Source organism: Sphaeramia orbicularis, chromosome 7, assembly GCF_902148855.1.
Source record: "Sphaeramia orbicularis chromosome 7, fSphaOr1.1, whole genome shotgun sequence".
Lineage (NCBI taxonomy): Eukaryota > Metazoa > Chordata > Actinopteri > Kurtiformes > Apogonidae > Sphaeramia > Sphaeramia orbicularis.
Genome location: NC_043963.1, coordinates 36315455 through 36337348, shown reverse-complemented (window position 1 = coordinate 36337348; position 21894 = coordinate 36315455). Strand labels below are relative to the sequence as shown.

The following is a 21894-nucleotide window of genomic DNA, read 5'->3' as shown; positions in this document are numbered from 1 at the left end:
CACACAGTAATTAACAATGAAGGAGGTGCATTAAAAGTGTATAGAAAGAGCTCTTCAATGGTTGAGTAAGTGGAAGCTATTACTGACTACTAATGCAAAATGTGAGATCAATGATCACAGAGAAGATGTAGTAATTAGAACAAGTGTATTAGATTTAAAAGATATAGTTTCTGAGTATATAGTAAATATACCATATTTATTAGCATACTAATAGATGTAATTAGTGTTTTGCCTTTCATTTATATGTAACAGTGATAAGTACTTATATTGATGCATTCTGTAAATAGGTGTGATGTGGGAGGAAACTTGTCTACTGTCTGAGAAAGTGTGGCTCTGTCTCGGGAATGTTGCAGAACTGGAATTTTTTTCCTGTTCTTTAGGAGCCTCATGGCAGTTGGTCTAATATCAGCCTATTGTGTTTTTAATTTGAGTGACAGCTACTAGCATTGAGCGTCAGACTCTTTTGCTTGAAGTCTGCAGAGACAACAGCCTTGATGTGAGTGTTGATGACCATTTTATAAAAGAGATAATAGCTGGACGAGCCCCTGGTGTTCATGATGTGCTTTGCTCATTAAAGCTGAAGAAAAAGTCTAGACCCACTCCTGTGACTTTGACGCAGGCTGTCTGGCAGGGTCCATATATTTCAGGGGCCAAGAAAGGCACATATATGTGGTCCCTTTGGAAACCTTTAGACCATCCTGTGAAGGGTGTTGGTAACTCTAGATGGGGGTTCCTATGAGCAGCAGCTCTTGGCAGCCCCATGTGTTCAGTTGTAAAGTAATATGCTTTGAGTTGTAAACTAATATGCAAAGTGAGTTAATACCCTGACCTAGACTGCACTTTTTACTTTCCATTTACCATACCATTACACTCCCAGGACAGGCGCAAACCTTTGGTGCATACTTTTTTTTTGTGCTGTGCATTAGTACACTCCCTTCCTGTAAGGTCAGCTGCTTAATCATAAGTGGTGACTTTGAGCTTTATTGTATCCATAATTGGTAGCTCAACCCTGGCCTTCTTATTTATTAGCTCAAAGTAACACTAGCTCTGATGGAGTCACTCAGAGATCAGTAGCTGTCAGAAGGCAGAGGTGGTATAGACACAGATGGAAAGTGATAGAGAAGAGGTCAAGGTAAACATGTCGTCAGAAAGATGCCCCTACACCACAACACTTTCTCACGTGCACGTGAACCTAAACAGTGAATGAGTTGTGGTGTTGCAGGAAGATATCTGTGTCAAAGGAAACCAGCTGTGTTCAGTTTCAGCTTCTTCTGGAAAAGGAGGGTTACTCTGCGGGCCAGTTTCAAACGGCCTATTAGCACTAGACAGTTGACTGGTTAGCACAGAGTAATGCCTGCAACGATGATCATCATAATTGTAGCTGTGTATATTTATGAGCCCTTTGTTGCAGATCTATGGTAGTCACTCCTCTACAGTTTGACAATCCTGCTGCTTATGAATTATTCACAGTGAACTGGCCCATAGTTCATCATCCATATTTAATGGTTAGGATCGCATATGCGTAACTGCAGCTTTCTGTTGACTAATGGAGTCATTGAACACAACTTAAGACACAAGGCGCTGATAAACGTCCACTTGCTGACTGATGAAGCCATATGTAACTGCTGAATTGCCCAGCTAGATATTGGTTCAGGGCTACTCTGAATGTCAGGTTTTCTGTCATAACACACAAAAGAGGCACAATAGTTGAGTTCACCACTGAGGTTGAATTAACCCTGCTATTTATCAATGGTCTTTTTGACCTCCAGCAGTGAAAAGATAGCTGTAAAGTTTTACCCATTATCTGATTACTGGAAACAGTCACACCAATTATACAGATTTATGAAAGCTACTGTATGTCTAGCATCATCTTGATAAATTAAATGGTACATAGCTTCTGCCCATTTGCTTTGTAAGGTTTTTTCTTTGATGTTGTTTTGTTTTCTACTTGTATACGTTCTGAATATTAATACAATGTGTTTTTCTTTTTTCTTTCAGAGTTTACTTGAAGATATTCACACACCATTTTAAAAGAAGACGATTGCAGCTTTTCCAGCAGTTTTGGTTTAGTGTGAGTTTGTGAAAGCTGGATCCTATATGGTTTACTTTGATTAGCAATGCACCCAAGGCTCTGAATAAAATGTAGGAGAAGGCAAGAAGAAAAGTAAGGACTGCTGCTGTTGTCTCACCCTCTTGGGTTATTTGAAAACATCTAAGAAACGTAGACAAGTAACAAGAGAGACAAAAAACAAAGGAGCCTCTAGTGACCAGTTTGACCAAAAAAGGCCCTCAGTCATCTGCAGCACTGGAAGAACAGCCTGACAGAGTAGAGGCTGTGAGTAGGTGACCACAGAAAGAGAGAGAGACGGAGGCTGACAGAGGAGCAAAGGTTTGGAGGAGGAGGAGGAAGTCCAAGAGGAGTGGAAAAAGCCATTCCTCATGGCTACTGACCCCGGAGAGCCCACAGGCACCGAGGAGTCCTCGGAGAAACCTGATGGACGAAGGGAGGAGGGCACGGAGCGGGAGGGTAGGGCCAACTCACAGAGGGAGAGGTTGCACAGCACCCCCTCGGACTTACCCTCCTCCCAGACTCAGGAGGGAGAACAACTGAAGGAGAGGTTGGAGGAATCCGGGGAGGAGGGGGAGGGGAACTCAGCCAGGAAGGGAAGGAGAACCCAGTTCAACCTATTTCATTCACTGCACCTTCTTTATCGGTCGACACGGGTCAGAAAAAGCTGAGGAGGGAGAAGCGCTTCTCAGAAAGAGTGTGGAGATCTGCGAGGAGAATGATGAAGTGGAGGTGCCTCCAGAGGCACCTCACAGTGCCCCCCACCTGGAGCTACGCTCCTCAGATACAGTCTTCACCAGCAGTGCCAGCAGCAAGGAGCTGCATCATCCTGTGCTGCCCTTGGTCATGACCCATCCTGTGCCAGCTCATCCCAGGAGCCTGGCAAGGATGTTCCAACCTCCTCATCCACTCAGAAGGGGAAGGAGAGGGAGCGTGAGCAGGAGGAGGAAGCAGAGATGAAGGCTGTGGCCACCTCTCCTGGAGGAAGGTTTCTCAAGTTTGACATTGAACTTGGCAGAGGAGCCTTCAAAACTGTCTATAAAGGGTTGGACACAGAGACCTGGGTGGAAGTGGCATGGTGTGAACTTCAGGTAAGTTGAACTGTTGTTGATACCAAGTAAAAGCACTGATACGAAGAGTTACACATTGAGGCTTATAGAGTAAATAATTTAAAATGGATACACAAGTATGATTAAAATATACACAATACTGGCAGTAAAACAGCTGCAGCATCACTAGTCTGAAAATAATAACACAGATGAGAAATACTCATCATCAAATGGGGACACTTAAAGCTGAACTCAAAACCTTGAATTCTATCCTATTAAGAATGTGCAGAACTCCTGAATGTCAACACGAAAACTGAAGCATAGATACATTTATAAAGCTGTAGTTTTCATGTGACAGTGTCAGGCAAAAGGAGTAGTTTGTGTTCATTACAGATGCACAGATATATCAGTCCAACATTGGAATCGCTTGGTATCAGCCTTGTTGACTGACTGCTAGAAGCAAATAACATGACATTTAATGAGTGACAGTGGTCATTGTCAACGTGTTTTGTTACATTAAAGGTTGTTTCATACATTTGTGTGTGTGTGTGTGTATATATGTATATATATATATATATATACATACATGTGTGTGTGTGTGTTTGTGTGTGTGTAGGTGCGTGTGTGTGTGTGTGTGTGTGTATATATATATGTATATATATATGACAAATTCTTTGCTGTACTAAAGGAAGAATAAACAGAAAATAGAAAATGACATTGGCATCCCTACATGTATGTATTTGATCCCTACCATTAACCATTTGTTATTTAGACTAGATCCTGGTGTGGTAGCATAGTTTCCTACTGTGTCCCCTGTTGATGACGAGACACATTTACCCCAAATTACGCATTTGTTGATGTTTTAATATAAGAATCGATCCTAGAATGGGAAACAGTGAGATTAAAGTATTGATATTTCAGCATCGATCTGCAAACCACTACTGTTTAACACACTGATGCTATGTACATAGCCATACATTCTGCATTAGCTGCTCTACAAACTTAAATGAACCCCTGATATTTAGTCCAGCTAAAGATCTAATGTTTCAAGTGTGCAGGATTTACAGATAATCAAAAATACCCAGTGTCAACACAATATTTCCATTAGTATGCTCAGGAAAGTTCCCAATCTATTGTTGTTCTCTTGAAGAGAATAGCCTCAGATGTGTCCCAGGAGGTTGTCTTCCTGAAATCTGAAAATCTCAGCATGTCGTCCACTTGTTATTCATACGGTGAGACTGAGGTTCAGTGGAGGTGGGGTGAAAAGGAGGAGCATCACTTGTAGTTGAGTGACAACACAAAGTGACAGTGGCTGCTTTGGTTTTTCTAGGACTGTTATGAATAATGAACAATCGTGGGCTTTCTCTGCTACTCCTTGTTGTGATAGGATGTCGTATTAGAAAAAGCATCCTCCATAAGCCTGAATTATATGAATTAAATTATAAGGTTTAAGGGATTTTAGGGATTCTGTAAATAACACTGTGTTAAATTATCATCATAATTTTTGGGAGGAAACACCATAAAGCCTGTAAGGTTTATGTTAACGTTTACTTTTAATTAATGGAAATAACTTTCACTAATGAAGTTAGCATGTTACACAATTAATTTCACTTCATTTTAAGCTTTTGGTCTTGTCTTGTGTTTCGTGTTGTCATTAGGCTGGTTTACACCTGAGGATAGAACCAGGGGAGGCTATATCTAAAGAGATTCCTCTTGTCTATTGTGTAATGGAATAAGGTTTGAAATGAAATAGTCGTGCGAAAGGGAGTCTCTCAAAGCATGCATATTGTGAACACAGAGCAAATAGGAGGACTATACTGTAGCAAATGTAGGTGGAACAACAGTTGCAGTTAGCCATGCATTGACATGATGGTGGGAGGAAATTAATACTCAGCACCAGACCAATGTTGTGTCTTTACATAGTCAACTAGATTTATTAGGCGGGGAGAACCACTGGGAAACATTGTTTGATGGTGTGAATTGAGCATGTTGTGAGGGGTTGTTGTGGAGGAGAGAAGAAATGCATCCACAGACTCTTGGTCCCACAATAGGGAGCTGTGTATGGTAAGCCTTTGATTGACTGCTGGCATTGTGTGAGAAAAGTCAGTCATGTGTTTGGTTTGGAGCTAATTCCAAAACAAGAGCCTTGACTAATCCTTGAGATCAGGCTGTGTCTGTTGGACAGACAAGCAGAAAGCTCGCCCCATCACCTCTGGTTTTACTTCAACACCTACTGTAGCACTTTCACATCTGCCACAGTGGTTAGTTTATCATACTGCTCAAATTCAGCTCTCCTTACTTTCTTGATGTGTGTCCTCTTCTCAGAGAGATCTGCTCTACTTTAACCATTTAACACTTCGGTTATTTAAATGTTTTGCCACCAAATAGCATTTATTTAAATTGTAGCACTGCACTATATTTATGTATTGGCTCATGAGCAAATCTGAGCTGGTAAAGCAGTTTTTCAAAATGAAAAGACAGTAGGCTTAAGCTGATTTGTGTACCCATATTGAATCTGCAATATCCAATTTAGTCCCTACAAATACACTGGGTAAAATTAAATCTCATGGAGAAAAACTGCTTTTTACTGATTATGTTTATGAAGGCTTTACCAAATATCAACCAAAAATTACCCAGAAACAATTGCATCTATACTTGCTTGTTAATAGAACAGAGTAGAATTTATGTTGTAAGAAAAAAAAATTATGACACAGATCTGCAGCATAGAGATGGCGAAAGACTGTGTGGGAAAGAAAGGTGGTGATACTTTAGGAGGCAGAAAGGGGCAGAGAGAATGATGAGCCAAGCAGAGGATTACTGTGGCCTCCCTCCTTTAGAGCAGTTATGTCGCTAATGCTAAGTTACCACATGCAGAGATGCATGCACAAACAAACACGCACAGACGGTCCGCTGTGGCCTAGTCACACGCTTATAGACAGATCCAGTGCCACATTCAGCGTAACGCTATAGTCCCTTTGGGTCACATGACCCTTTTTACACCACCCTACACAGCTTAGTCACAATACGCAAGGAAGCATTAGATCAGTTAATGGTGATCAGATTAATAAGGGTACGTGAAAGAACTGATGTAACACCTTGCTGAAGAAACAGAGAAACTCTCCTTTACTTTTTCTTAAAATGTGGATTTTATATTTTCTACAGTATACAAATGTACTGTTTTTGAAATCAGACATTTCTTTGAATGCTATAATATGTTCAAAATTATGCAAAAAAATGCCCATTTTTGTCAAATAACAAACACCCTTAGAGTCCCAAGGTCAAAGACCACACACTGTAGGAATAGCTTTGTGCAGTTTTTAACCTTTTTAACCTTTTAGTGGAATCTACTAGTTATTTATTTCTATTTATTACAGTTGACATTTTGTCTTCAGGTTAACGTTGCTGTTTGTTTTTTTAAATAAGTCTTTGTGTACTTCTTCTTAACCTTTTAACCTTTTACTGAGGTCATCTGGTGACTACAATTTTACATTTTTTTTGTCCTGGTATCTTAATTTATTTGATATTTTATTTTTATCTGAGTCCAGATCAGTGAGCCTCTATGAATACTTGCCCATGTGTATTTGTATTGTCGTCTGTGTTTGTGTTTTGTTTTGTTTTGTTTTGATGTGATATAATGCAGATGCCCTCTCCTGTTACTGCAGAACAAATCCACCTACGGGTATTAATAAAGTTAACTTGACCATGACCCTGCAAATGAGAAGTAGAGTGACTATGTATCAACAAACAATGAAAAATAAAAACTATAAAAATAAATTAATAATATATATGTTTGTTTAAAAATGTAGAAAGTTGTCTATATCAGGGGTGATCTGCAAAAAAATGTGAATCATAGTCGTTAATGTTAATTTTTACTGGAAATTTTTTTTATTATAATGTGATTTTATCTGGGGTCAGTTCTTTTGACATCTAGGGAATATGATTTTTGTACCAGGGCATCAGTGAGTTTTTAAATGTACCTTGTGACACATTTTACCTTTATCCAAAAAACTGAAAATTTAGGTATGTGTAGATTAATTTTTCAGCCCTGCTCCGTCATTTTATTTATTTGACCTTAGTTTAAACCTTCATTTTATGGATCTAATTTCATATGCCTACATTTATTACATTCTTTTTTTTTTTTTTTTTTTTTGCAACTTTCCAGTCTTGATCAACTTTTCTCGTAAAAAAACCCCCAACAGATTCTTGTAAGAGGTCAACAGTGCATTTTCAGTCCCTGTACCATAATATATAAAAGCATTTTGCATTGGCTAATGCTCTATTTGATGTCATCCCCACTGTCCTGTGAGACTGCAGCCTGAGAGCACCTAGCTCTTCTCCTCTTGTGTCCACAAAGAGAGGGAAGCCAGGGGATTAGCTGTCCAAATGCAGCTTGAAAGAGGGGTAATTAAAGTTCACAGTGCGGACACCCATCTTTCTTCTCTCCTCTCCCTTCCCTGGGAATTCCATGTCATTAAGAGCAGCGTTTATGTCTCCTTTGCTGTTCTCGAGTCTTACATTTATCCCCATCACCCAATTGACTGTTTGTGTCTTGTGTTAACTGAGTGTGTGCGTGCTGTTACACTCTGTGTCAAACATATGCCACTTATGTGTCTGTCTCTCACCCTCCCTCCCTCTCTCTCTCTCTCTCTCTCTCCTCTCTCTCTCTCTCACCACTCTCCCTCCATCACTTTTTGTCTGTGTGAGTGAGCATGGCAGTGTGATCCAGGGAGTTAATTACAGTGGGTGCCTGTCAGGCTGGAACAAAAACCCTGCACAGACAGCATAACTCGGGCGGCAGAAACCAGACTGGTTCAACCCAGTCATCCCAGACTGGTCCACCTCAGCTCAGTCCACCCAGCCGCACTCATAAAACTAGCTAAACAAGACCAATGTTCAGGTCTCATCGACTGCAGCACTGATGATTACCTTAAATGTTTGGTTTAGTGGTTGTAAACGCTTGACCTTTATATTTACAGATAAATTCCAGCTTAGAGGCTTCCTGTCACAAACACCGTGCCATGTTTCTTAGTGGCAGGGCTCATCCTTTTAAGGTCATTAGAGAAGTTGACAATGCTTATTTTAACTCTTTGTCTTACAGAATAAAGCGTACACTTCATGTTCGACAACAACTCTGGAAAAAATTAAGAGACCACAGATTTACAATTTATAAGTATATGTTAGAGTGAAAATAAACGTGTTTGTTTGTCATACAAATTAGTGACAACCTTTCTCCCAAATTCTATATAAAATACTATCATGTAGTGCGTTTATTTGCAGAAAATGGTATATAACAACTGATAAAAATACAAAAAAAAATACTGCTGTGATTTAGGCTTTAAATATTACAGACAAAACAAGTTCATAATTCTTTTTTAAGACTTCATAAACCAGTCATTGGTGTAATAACCAATCATAAATCACAGTTTTCATTCATCTTGGTGTATTCTCCACTCTTTCACATTACTGTTGGCAGCTTTATATCACCTTTGGAGCAAAAAAAATACCATGATTGATGGTTTCTGAGCATTCATCTTCCTCTTGATTAATTTCCAAAGCTTTTCAGTTTAGTTCAGGTCTGGACAGTTGGAGCAGTCTCTCATTTATATCCAAAAATGTATGTTCTCTGACAACTCATATTTTATCAGTTGACATCCTTGCTTCATTTTAGTAACAATGCACTTGATGAATAGGTTTTCTGCGCTGTACTGCAATGTTGCTGCATCCTGCACTTAAGCTGCCCAAGACAAGTGTGATTCATTGTTCAAACCAGTCAAAGAGCTTTTACTTCCAGAACCTTCTAGAACACAGTGGATGGTGACAGACCTATGGAGATAAGATAACTATGTGAGACCTGTGAGGACTTTATAGCAAAATGTAAACCTATCAGCATTATTTACAGAGGTTATGCCCCCTTGTCAAAATTGTTACCTTATTCTAACAAACAGCAGTAATTTAGGAGCTGAAGATATTCTTGTTTTTTTTATGGAAGACCTGTTGAGTAAAAACAAACTGAATGTACTGAGTCGACTCAGATGGAATTGATCCAACCGAACTGATCAGACACATGTTCATCAGGGCCACTGTTGGCAAATCTCCCTTAGGCTATACCGTCCTACCACATTAGTCATTACCCAACTGACCACAAAGATGCAGTTGCTATTGAATGTTTGAGTGTCTACCCGTAAACCATTTCAGCCCTCTGATTCAATTATTATTATGACATATGGTCACTTGAAGGGAATTAAATCAAGGTCAGTTTCATGATAGAGTATATAGTGTTCTCAGTCATCTATGTCAGTAGTGGTGCTTTTAAACGTAGATAGCAATAAAGACCACCCTAATAACATGAGTCAACAAGGCAAATGCTGGTGTAATATCGGTCTGGGTGATATCGACAGCAGTTCATACCTCTGAATTTTTAGGCTGAATGACGCAAAATATTGCTGTATTTTTTCCACAAATATAGTTATTATTTTTTGAAGGTTATACAAAAAAAAAACCAATAACACACACTTAAACATTTAAACGATGAAACACCCCTACAACAGCATCATACTCTCAGTGCACGAAATATAACCGACAGTTTCTAACAAAATTGTCTTAACATATTCAGTCCATTATAAATTGTAGAAAGGGTGTACAGGTCTTATAAAAGCCCTCAATCTTTCCTTTCATCAGTTTTTCCAATGCAAGGTTATAAGCTGTTTCTTTAATCCACTGAATAGGTGTAGGCCCTTGAGTGTCCTTCCATTTTAAAGAAATAAAACACTTGGCTTGCAACAAGTAAAACTTTAAGTTTCCTTTTCCATGTAGTTACTTGAAACTGTTCAGGAAAGATTTGCAAAATACACAATTTCACTTCCACAATGGATAACACATTCTATTATTTTAGACATTAACTCTATCTCTGTATTAATAAAAATGGGCTAAACCACAAGTGAATTCTTATTATTAGAACTTTTTAAAAAACACATTGCAACAGTGTGTAAAATACCAACATGAAAAAATATAGGCTAACACTTAGAAATTGTATTGTAATTGTCCTGTAGCTGATTTGAAAATATATCATTAATCTCTCAAAAGCCAATTTACAGCCCAGTAGACATGCAGGTGTTCTTCTGACCATTATAACACATGACACACACATGCTGAGGTGTTTTTGCACAGCACCTAAACAGGAGAAACAAAAAAATAAACTCTTAGACTTCCTTAATTTCACCAACACTCTGGATAGAAAAAAATACCATTATAGCCTTAACGAACCTTGTTTCTTGGAACATTTATTTTGTGATTCTTCAAGCTGCTTTCTGAGTCTTATAATAATATACGTCCAAAATCATTTTAAAAAGGACGTTAAGTCAGTTAATGACAACCATACAGCACCTAAGCTCTACACGTACCTTGGGAAGAACCTGCTAATGCAATGCACTGACTAGTAGGGGCATGTGTAAAGTATAGTGAACTTGGCCCACTGGCCTGTGTTTCTAATCTGTGGTATGGGCCAGCCCTTGTCAAGTATCTATCTTGTTAGTCTGAGCTGTGGTAGCTTACAGTAATCTAATCCTAGCCACCCGCTAGGTCCAAATGCTGACATGCTTACTGTCACCCTGCAACACGACTGTACACACTGTATGCCCATAAATGTACATAAATAAGACCCCCTTGTTTGTTGGTGGTAGGTGAACCTACCTAAACGTATTACAAAATAGGTTAGACACAGTCCTCCATTAGACAACGGTTTAACCTTGGAAGCTCATCTTGTATAATCTGTATGATACCTGATATTTACACACTTGATGTTAAAATAGATCTTTTGGAACTCACGTGCTTTGGCATGACAGTGGTTTCTCACCATGCACCAAATCTGTCATGTAAGCCCATATCCTTTACATTTCCCTTGGTGTTTTATGAGGCTGCTTAACCTGCAGCCCGACCTTCTGCTCTACCAGATGTCTGATCCAAAAAACACCTCATGCTGCATGACCAGTTCTTAGGTCATGGACTGTTTACCAAGTTATTTTAATAAGCACCTTGAAAGGCACTGTGTAAACTTTAAACTAACTTTGATTATTAATCACACAAACTATATAAAAAGTTCTGTCTGAAACTTTTACTTACTTCTTCCTTTTTATTGATATTTTTATGTTGTGAAAGAATTTAGTTTTTTAAGGTGATATTGGTATTTTTTCAGTTATATTCAACTTCTAATGAAACAGCCCCATTCAGTGTCATAACCTATGAAGTGAATAAGTAATATATATGTGAATCTTGATTAGAAAAATAAAAAACAATATTTTTTAATGCTTAATAATTACTTACCCCAAGGACAATATATGGTTAAACTACTGTAAAGATTTTCATAAATCCTGGTAGAGGAGTAAGATGAGAATAAAGCCATTAAAATTGGAAGTGATCTATTAAAAGGGGACTCCAATTATGGATGGATGATATGTCATGATATGATAAGTCAGATACAATTTTTCATGTGAGTCAGTTGCAATATTTATCACAATAAAGGTCAAGTATCACGACTCTGTAAGTCTTTCTGTGATTACCACCTGAATCTCTTGCATTACGATGAACAATTTCTAAGTGCTATCCACCTTAAACAAACCTGTGTGTTTACATTCAGAGCCAGGAGGTAACTCCAGCATCTTCATAATTTTTTTGTTGCGATGTGCATTGTGGGAACGGAGGCTCGTGCTGCTGCTGCAGGAAGGTTCGCGCAGCTACCTGCAGCGGCAGCGTGAGCCTCCATTTCCCACAATGTATGTCGTGACAAAAAAATTCCGAAGATGCCCGAGTTACCTCCCGGCTCTGAATATAAACACACGGGTTTGTTTATGGTGGATGGCACTTTGAAATTGTTCACCATAATGCTAGAGATTCAGGTGAGTAATCACAGAAAGACTTACAGATTCGTGATACTTAGGCTATGACTGAGGTTTTACAGATTTGATGAAAAATTCGTCACGAAAGTCTCCCGCACCTTTAATGAAAGGTTATTGTGGCTTTAAATGCTATGGTCACAAATTTAAGAAATATAAAGGTAGAACCATTTAACTATTAAAGTGATGAAGTGTTTGTGACATTAAAGTATAAAAACAATTTGTGTCCTCTTTCAATGTTCAAATTATTTTCCACTTTCTTTAACATTAGAGGCTCCCTGTTTAACTTAAACCTTAGAATGGTAACAGTTTAATAAAAGTAAACTAACCACCAAGTGGCATCAATTGCTGACTAAATCCTGTCACCATGGTAACAGTTATATTAACATTTGCACCACTGGTGAAAACGAGGGGAACAATAAGTCATTATTTTATTTTATTTATTTAATGATATGGAACAGAAGAAGAAGAATGGGCTATTGGACTTGGTGGAGGTCTGTGCTCTCTGAGAGCCTTTCTGGTTTGTTTTATTAATTTTATTTTTTTGTACCACCTTACAAGAGAATCTTTGTGTTTGTGTACAGGTATACACAATGATAACTGCTATCAAATGTCTATATTAAAAGGAACCACGATCATGAAAGGCTCGTAGTTGTTCTTTTGAAAGTTTTTCTACTGTATTTTCCACTGCATTTAGACTGTATTGGTTTTTGAGATTACCAAAAAGGAGAACAGCATGGTTGACTTTGAGGAAGGCTGACCTGCCTCTCACAATGGGCACTTTCAGTTTTTTGTTCTCTGAGTCTTGTATATCTGACAGTAAAGTGTATTTTAATTCAGGTGATATAATTTAGTTTTGAAAATTATTGAAATGATGACCTTCAAGAATTCAAGAAGTGCTTACTGTAACACCTTGTCATACTGGCTGCTCCAAACAGCAAAAAATGTATCTGGATGTGTTTGGTAGCCTTGGCAATAATAAGAGGACTTGCGCATAATGACTCATCAGCAGCACTTGAAGTGGCCTTAATTGAAAGAGATGGTTTTGTTACTTTCTTGTCTCTAATGATGCACGTCTGCACATGTGTGTTAGTGCCTAAGCACCATGGGGGTAGGTGTTTTTCACTTTGTCTAGACACAGTTTCACTGTGTGAACTCCCAATGACCTCTTCTGACCAAAGGCTGTCTGATGCAACTCTCAAAGAGAGACAAAATAGATGGTGAGGAGGCAGCAGACAGAGATATGCAGACAAGCACTGTGTGTCACACTGTGAAGTCTGTGAACCAGAGTGATGCCCTGACTGAGGAGTGACACAGAGGACAGAAACACCCAAACACAGGCAGCAGTCCCCATCATGATGAGGTGGATAGAATATTAATGTAGATGAGGCAGACGTAGGCACCACCGAGACCTTAACACTCCTACACATATTGGGGTACATAGATACAGTAACACATGCGGAAGTACACATTCACACAATACACGAGGCAGTAGCTGTTAAAATAATGAAAACATGACACAAGAGCAGGCTGTACTGGGTAATTTAGCTTTAACCATAATTGTACAACAAAGAGCAGGCATTTTGTTGATGTTACTTCCCTCTTTAGGGGGGAAGGGAGGAGAGATTACCTCAACTAGTGTTTCCAGAAAAGGACAGTGAACCAGATGAAAGATGAAACAATAACACAGACAGAGAATGAAGGAAAGACAAGAAAAGAAAGATTAAAACCGAAATATCCCTTTATTTATGTTGAAACAACTGCTGGACAGTGCCTCCCTTTGGGGAGCTTTATGAAAAGCAAAACACTTAACATCAATGGAATTGATCAGTGGAAAGCCAGTGTTATGATGACTTCTATTTATAGTGAGGTCTGTTTGTGACACGACACTGGCTGCCATCAGACTCCCTTTCAGACATAAAGCCACACACACTCTTGGTTTTTGTTTTTTCCCCCAATATTTGGCTTTTACATAACTTTAAAAGTTGAACTAGGTGTCACAGGCTTTTAAAAATAAGATTTTGTATTCAGACTGTCTTGTGTCATTGAAAAACATCCTGAAATACCCGGCCACAAGATCACCAAAGGTCAGAAGACCTGAAATGCTTTATTTGTACACGTGGAAATAGCAGACAACAGTTGCTTGTGACATGTCTAAAAATACCCACAGACTTTCTAGAACCAATAAGAATTTCCTCCACTGTATAATCCTAGTACTGTTGAATATTGGGTTTAAGTTTTTCTACTGTAATAATCTAATATTTAATATTATATGCATTATATACCTATTTATATGTACTTTATATCTTCCCTGAGTACAAGATAAGTTGCAAATACCAACACTATATTGACAAAGAAGGAGGCAATATTTAATAATAAGATACATCTGACATTATATGAGACAAGATACCAGATTTTACACAACTCCTTTATTGCAAAACACAGCATTTTATGAGTCTTACTTATTATAAATAGCCGTTGCACCGGTGTTTAACTGAAGTGTTATTGGCTGCGTCTGTTCCTGGGGGATGCTGCCGGAGCCAGTGAATTGGATTTCTGCTGTGTCCATTCTGTCCGCCATACTGGGGTTGTGTGGCAGATGCAGCACAAATGTGTTTTATAAAACTAAGGCTTGGGTGTTGTCACAGCACTGCTGAATCTCTGGATTACTAATACCATCTAGTGGCAGTAAGTGTTAATGCACAGATGGGTGATGGGTGTGTTGTGTCAGGGAGAAGAATTATGTGACATTCTGCTGAAGTAACCAGGCTGTCTAAATTCAAGTTGTAAATCAAATGGAAAAAGCTACTGTCGCATATGTGTTTCTATTGAATGTGTCATTCATTATAGAGTAAAAAGTACCTATGTGATGTGTGACACTAGACATTTTCTTTTCATCCCAATATCAAGAAAAAAAATTGACATGTTCCTTTGTTCCTAGGACCGCAAGCTGACCAAAGCAGAGCAACAACGCTTCAAGGAGGAGGCGGAGATGCTGAAAGGGCTCCAGCACCCCAACATTGTTCGCTTCTACGATTCCTGGGAGTCCGTGCTGCGTGGCAAAAAGTGCATCGTTCTTGTCACTGAACTCATGACTTCAGGGACACTTAAAACGTTAGTATATAACCTTCCAATGATTATTACCATGTCATTCTGTGTATATCTGCTTATAAGAAAAAAGAGAACATGTAATTAATGGATTTCACTTAGGTACCTAGTTGGAAAAAAAGACATTTATATCTTTCTGAAGATAGAATTCATTCCCTCGTTCATTTTCCAAACCACTTAGTCCTTTAGAGGGTGGCAGGGGTGCTGGAACCTATCCCAGCTATCAACACAAAATCATATCATATGTTTGTGTGATTATGTGATTGCAAAGTGCCTCTGATTTGACGATCTGTTCCTGTATTTTTTGTCTCTGTTCAGTTACCTGAAACGCTTTAAAGTCATGAAACCCAAGGTCTTGAGGAGCTGGTGTAGGCAGATCCTGAAGGGCCTTCACTTCCTTCACACCAGGACTCCTCCGATTGTCCACCGGGACCTTAAGTGTGACAACATCTTCATAACAGGCCCTACAGGCTCAGTTAAGATTGGGGACCTTGGTCTGGCCACCCTTATGAGGACCTCTTTTGCCAAGAGTGTTATAGGTACGCTACATAATGTAACAGCTACATCAGCAAACTGCACTGTGTTCTAATAATGAATATATCTGTGCATTCAGCAACGGTCTTTACACAGGGTAACAGTTATGTGAGACTATAAATTATTATCGACGCACTCTGAAATCCATATCCGCTGCACTTCATGCAAACAGAGATCAATGTTTAGATGCTGGCTCCAGGAGCCAACTTAAGCAAGGCAATACGAGTACAATTTAATTCAATAAAGTTTGACTTAGAAGGTAAAAGCAAGTGCCAGCAAGATTGTTATCACAGTTATAATTAGTGTTTATTGACATTAAGCCAACAGTGTGCTGTGGACAGTTATGTGATGGTATATACAGATAGAAAGCAGTGATTGTGGTGAAGTAAGGTTGATCTGCTTGATAATTACTGGCATCTATTCTCTACCTCTGAAAAGGAACTCCAGAGTTCATGGCTCCAGAGATGTATGAGGAGCACTACGATGAGTCTGTTGATGTCTATGCTTTTGGGATGTGCATGCTGGAGATGGCTACTTCAGAATATCCTTATTCTGAGTGCCAAAATGCTGCGCAAATCTATCGCAAAGTCACAAGTGTGAGTATTTTCAACTTAGTCTATTTAAGTGTGTATGACATGAGTCTATCTTTGAAGGCATGCATATCTGTTAAGCCATTTATATATAACCTAAAACATTGTATTTCTTTTTTTGTAGGGTATAAAACCAGCCAGCTTTGATAAAGTGAATGACCCAGAGATCAAAGAGATAATTGAAGGCTGCATTCGTCAGAACAAGAGCCAGAGGTAAGCAGGTTTTCATTTCATAACGTACTGCATGAAAATCTAATCATGCCCTGAGTAGTTAATTGGATAGTCTGACACTTTGTGGTTTTTTGTTAATCCAACTTTGTTCATTATGCTTAATTCTCAACAGACTCTCCATCAAAGACCTACTGAACCATGCATTCTTTGGGGAGGACACAGGGGTTCGGGTGGAGCTTGCAGAAGAAGACACAGGCACCCAGGATTGTTTGGCACTTCGGATTTGGGTTGAAGAGCCCAAGAAACTCAAGGGAAAACACAAAGACAATGAGGCCATTGAGTTCAGTTATGACCTGGAGAATGACAGTGCTGAGGAGGTGGCTCTAGAGATGGTAAGACAAAGGCAAACGTCAGAAAGGGGGGTGTCAGCTATTGGATAATGAAGCCAAGGAGAAAATTTTGAGACATTTGAGAAATGTCATCTCATTTAACAGCCATTTAAAGCTATTTCCTTACATCGTATACTTGCTAAACCTACTTCTGGGAATAATTTTGTCTTTCTCACTTTCCATCTATGTCATTTTCTTTGATTTCCTCTCTTTGTTATCACAGGTGAAATCAGGCTTCTTCCATGAGAGTGATGCCAAGGTGGTGGGAAAATCCATTCGGGACCGAGTAAATCTGATCAAAAAGTCACGCGAGCGGCGGCAACAGCAAGTTCTCCAACAGCAGCAAGGCTTTGAAGAAAGAAGAGACTCCACTCTCACCTCCTACACCTTTACTCACCCTACTGGCACATCCTCTCTAGGGCAAAGGGCAGCTGGACTGACAGGAGGTGCACATGAGTCTGAGGAGATGCCTGAATTTGACCAGCATGTCCGACAACAGCACATTCTTAGTTCGACCACGCTCAGCCTGCCAGGTAGAGTAAGACTTTAGTGATATAGCCAAAAGTTTAGTGTACATCGTTGAACTTTACGAGTGTGTATGATTTATGTTTTTATCATCATCTTTATGATTTTTAATTCAAATTTCTTCAGAAGGTGAGAGCATGGGGTCAGCCAGTTGTGAATCTTATGCAAGTGGACAGAGCCAGGCATACTCTCAACAAGGGGAGTCGTACACCCACTCCACAGCTGCATCTGTAAGTTGTTTTCACCTTTTCATAAATTCAACAAAAGTGATTATTAGTAACTACTGTTCAGTCACAACCTTTTTAAATGAACTGTTTTTCTCAAACTACAGAACACCGGAGCATTGCCTCACCCTCAGATGCTCCCAATTGGTGAAAGTGGAGGTGTTCCAACTGTGCCTATTGGTCAGAGTGTTAGCATGTCGAGTATGTCCATAGGCCAAAGTGAAGGGGTGCCTGTTGGTCAGACATTTTTGCAGCCCACTACCATGGTTCCACAGGTATCAGCAAGTGTACCTCAACAATATTTTCAGGTGACATTGGGGATAATACTAACTTGCATAAAAAATGAAAAACATAAAAACACTCAAACTACTTTTAATACTATGATTACTGGCACTTATACTAGTAATCTCACTTCTCTCATACTTTTGGCTCTTTAATGCAAATAACTGTTTACTCGGACATAAATCATCCTTAATAATCCTCTGAAATTGACCAACTGACTGTGTACTATACAGGGTTTCTCCCAGGAACAGTTAGTGCAGGTGGTTTTATAGCCTCTCTCAATTAAATTACGTAATTGCTGTATGACATTTCATCTTATTCTATTTACCGGAAGGTAAATGTTTTACGTAAGTTTATTTTATGTAAACTGGGTGTGTATCAGGTGAGGCAGCCCACCTCCTCTATAAAGCACTGTGGGAAACCCTGCAATGTCAAATTCACTTTGTTGATATTGATGCTCCTTGCCAAAGCTTATTCTTACCTATTTTTCTGCTACTGTCCTTTTCCTCTCCTTTCAACACCAATCATCATTCTGTCATTATCACTACATAGCCACAGACATACCCAGCAGACACATTTCCATCTACCCGCTCCCCATGGGTCAATACCCCCCTCACAGGCATACATACCCCTGTTTCCCCACAAGCACCCATTAATGTTCTCACTACATCCATGTCAGTCAGTGATCCTGCTGGACTAACGGGGACCATTGTGCCCTCGCTCAACAGAGCCAACCCCCTGCCACTCCCATGCAGCTCACTGACATCACTCCCCAGACAGCACCCCAGCAAACACAGCCTGTCATGATCCCTCAGCAAACTATTGTTCAACAACAACAGATGGGGATGGATCCACAGACCTCCACCCTTCAGCAACATCCACAACAGCAGCCACAGCAGCAAATGGAGGCCCAGGCCGCTCTGCTCGAACAACAACAAGTTATTGCCGCTCAGCCTCAAACCGAACATCATCAACAGAGCCTTTACCAACAGCTGTCCAGACAATTCACATGAGCCTCAACAACAGTCTGTTGTACCTGTTCTGCCAACTCCTCAGCAACAAGTGTTACCTTCACAAACAGGTAGGGAGCAGCAAGCTATGCCATTACAACAGCCAGGAGAGCAACCTTCGACATATATACAGCATCAGTCAGGGGACCCCTGTGAGCAGACACTGATACAAACACAACTGCAACAACAACTTCAGCAACAGCAAACCTTTTTACAACAGCAGCAGACGCAACAGCTCGGGCACCAGCAGCACCAACAGCAAGCTTTGATGCTTGATCAACAGCAGACATATATCCAGCAACAGCTTGATCAGCAGCAACAAAAAGTACTGCTTCAGCAGCAACAAACACAGCAGGCCCAGCTACAACAGCATCAACTAGAGAAGCAACAGGCTCATATACAGAAACAACTGTTGGATCAACAACAGCAGCAAGCTCTTATTAAACAGCATCAGGACCAACAGCAAGCACTTGTGCAACAACAACAGCCTCAACAAGCACTTTTACATCAATTAGAGCAACAACAACAGACTCCATTAAAGACACAACAACAAAACCAGTTTTATCAACAAATTGAACAACACCAAGTTGCAGTACAGCAAGAAACACAGAAACAGCAAAGTGGACAGCAGCAGCAACAGATTTTGCAGCAGCAAAAAGAACAGCAACTACAGCAGCAAGCCTTACTTCAGCATGTGGAGCAACAACAACAACAAGCACTACTACAAAAGCACTTACAACAACAGGCTTTTTTACAACAACAGCAGCAGTTACAACAAGCTCAGCTTCAGCAGCAGCAACAAGAGCAGCAACAAGCTCAACTTAAGCAGCAGCTAGAACAGCAGCAACAGGCCCTGCTGCAACAACAGTTAGAGCAACAGCGTCAACAACAGGCACTGATACAACAGCAGCAAGCAGAAAGGTTGCAACAACAGACTCTGATGCAACAGATTCAAGAGCAACAGCAGCAACAAGCAGCCATCATTCAAATTCAACAAACTGAGAAACCAGAGGTTATTTCTATTCAACCAAGTCATATTGAGCAGCAAATTCAACAGCAGCAAGCTGATATGCAGCATGTGTGTATTCCTCAAGTGAACACCACTCAGTTTACGCCACATGCCATTCTCACACAGCAGCAAATAATGGAGCAACAACAACAAGCAGCACTCATCAAGCCACAGCAAACCTTTGTCGCTCAGCCACAGCATACTGCCTCTGTAATAGAGCCTCATATCCCAGTTGGACCTCAGTCTGGCTCTGAGGTGATTCAGCACCGAACACAAACTGCTTCCCAGGCCCAGATCCCCATACCCATTCAGACTGGGCAAGTCCCTGTTCAGACATCTACTGTTATTCCAGCTCAAGTCCTAGCTCAGCAAGGACAAAGTGAGGCTCATCCCCAGATCCAAGGACAAGGGCCACTTCAGTTTGTAGCTCAGTCTGCAACCCAAGTAACTCAGGCTACAAATGAGGCCCAAGTAACTCCTCCAGAAGCTCTCATCCAGGGACAGACACAAGCTATCCAGACCCAGCAAATGCCGTTACAGTCTAATTACTCAGGCCTTGCTGCTCCTGCACAGAGCCAGGTGAGCGCCCAGTCTTTAATCCAGACACAACCTCTGCATTTAACTATCAATCAGCCAACACATGGAACAAATGTTGACCTTCACAGCCAGATTGTTGTCCAGTCTTCAGCAGCAGTTGCCCCAAGTAATGGTCAGATCCAACATGAGACTCCTGTTAAGCAAACTACTCAAATGTCAGGACTCCTCCAGGGGCAGTTGCAAACTCAAGTTCAAGCTCAGCCACAACAACTGCACACTCAGGCTGCTGCTGGACTTTTGACCCATCAGTATATCCCTCAGCCTTCTCACCAAGCTATGCCATCTGTACAGCAAGATATAGCTCATATTACACAGCAGCAACAGCCAGTGCTGCAGTTTCAGCAGATGGTTCTATCTCCTGGCTTAGCTGGAAGTGTTGGAACTAACACTTCTAGTCTGAATCCTGCAGTTGACCCCGCAAACTTTATCACCAGTCCTAATCCTGTGCCGCAAACTGGACAGCCCTATGTCTTAGGCCAAACATTGGTTCCTCAGTATCTTCAGGCCCAGCAGCATCCTTTAGGAAGCACTGCTGACCCTGCAGTAATTCAGCCAGTTTCTCAGTCTGCTGTGCCTCAACCTGCTGAGCAATACCAACAACAGCTCCAAAAGCTTTCTCAAGTGCAAGTGCAGCAACCAGCACCTACACTAGCTCCACAGCAACCGTTGCCAGTATTAACCCAGTTACCAGTCCAACCAATACCAACTCCAATTCAGCAACCATCTCCTCAAAAGCAAGCACCTATACCCCCTGATGAAGGTCAGGTGCCGCTGCAGTGTCAGCCTGCTTCACATCCAGTGACCCATATTACAGCGCAAATAGTGTCAAGTAATGTGGCTGAGCCTCAGTCCCAGAACAGGAACCTGCCTCTCTACAGTCAAGTTGTAGCAGGTGCACCTCCCTCTCCTCAGCATCATGCCAAGCAGTCCCTACCGGCTCACACACACACACAAACTAACATTCAAGCCCAAACACACTCGCAGACACAGACACACGTCCAGACACAAGCTCATTCACACACACAGACACACACTGAGGCACCCATAACTGAACAGCCTGTTTTACCCCATGCTGTTTTCCCTGCACAACAGTTGCCCCTCAGCCCCTCTCATATTTCATGCCCGCCACCATCACTACCATCTCTCCCATCTCTGCCATGCAACCATCCTGCTGCTGCCCCTGCTCCAGAGCTGCCAACATCTCCACCAGCGGCCCAGGTAACCCTACCAGGGCAGGCCGACTTTATACCCACCTCCCCTCCGCCTGTCACCACTTTAGAGTCGCTTGATTCTAATGCTCCCATACTGCCCCAAGCCTCGCTTCAAGACTGTGACCTTTCCCTGCTGGGCATTGCTCAGGTACAGGATGGATTAAAGTTGACTGTATTCATTTATATATACTGGCAGAATGAAGGAATAATATTGCTTTATAATAACTTGATAAAGTTAC

General features: G+C 40.6%; 1 protein-coding gene across 1 annotated transcript in view; it reads left to right on the top strand.

The window, feature by feature from the left end:
• Positions 1 to 21894, top strand: part of wnk3 (WNK lysine deficient protein kinase 3) — a 46488-nt gene that overhangs the window by 10190 nt on the left and 14404 nt on the right. The window contains exons 2-13 of the mRNA XM_030138819.1: positions 1999 to 2734; positions 2792 to 3159; positions 14947 to 15119; positions 15432 to 15652; positions 16086 to 16243; positions 16362 to 16450; positions 16581 to 16800; positions 17021 to 17330; positions 17449 to 17552; positions 17654 to 17854; positions 18381 to 18634; positions 18701 to 21803. Of these exons, the coding sequence (XP_029994679.1) occupies positions 2440 to 2734; positions 2792 to 3159; positions 14947 to 15119; positions 15432 to 15652; positions 16086 to 16243; positions 16362 to 16450; positions 16581 to 16800; positions 17021 to 17330; positions 17449 to 17552; positions 17654 to 17854; positions 18381 to 18634; positions 18701 to 21803 (5496 nt within the window). The 5' untranslated portion in view covers positions 1999 to 2439. The remainder of the gene's footprint in view (positions 1 to 1998; positions 2735 to 2791; positions 3160 to 14946; positions 15120 to 15431; positions 15653 to 16085; positions 16244 to 16361; positions 16451 to 16580; positions 16801 to 17020; positions 17331 to 17448; positions 17553 to 17653; positions 17855 to 18380; positions 18635 to 18700; positions 21804 to 21894) is intronic.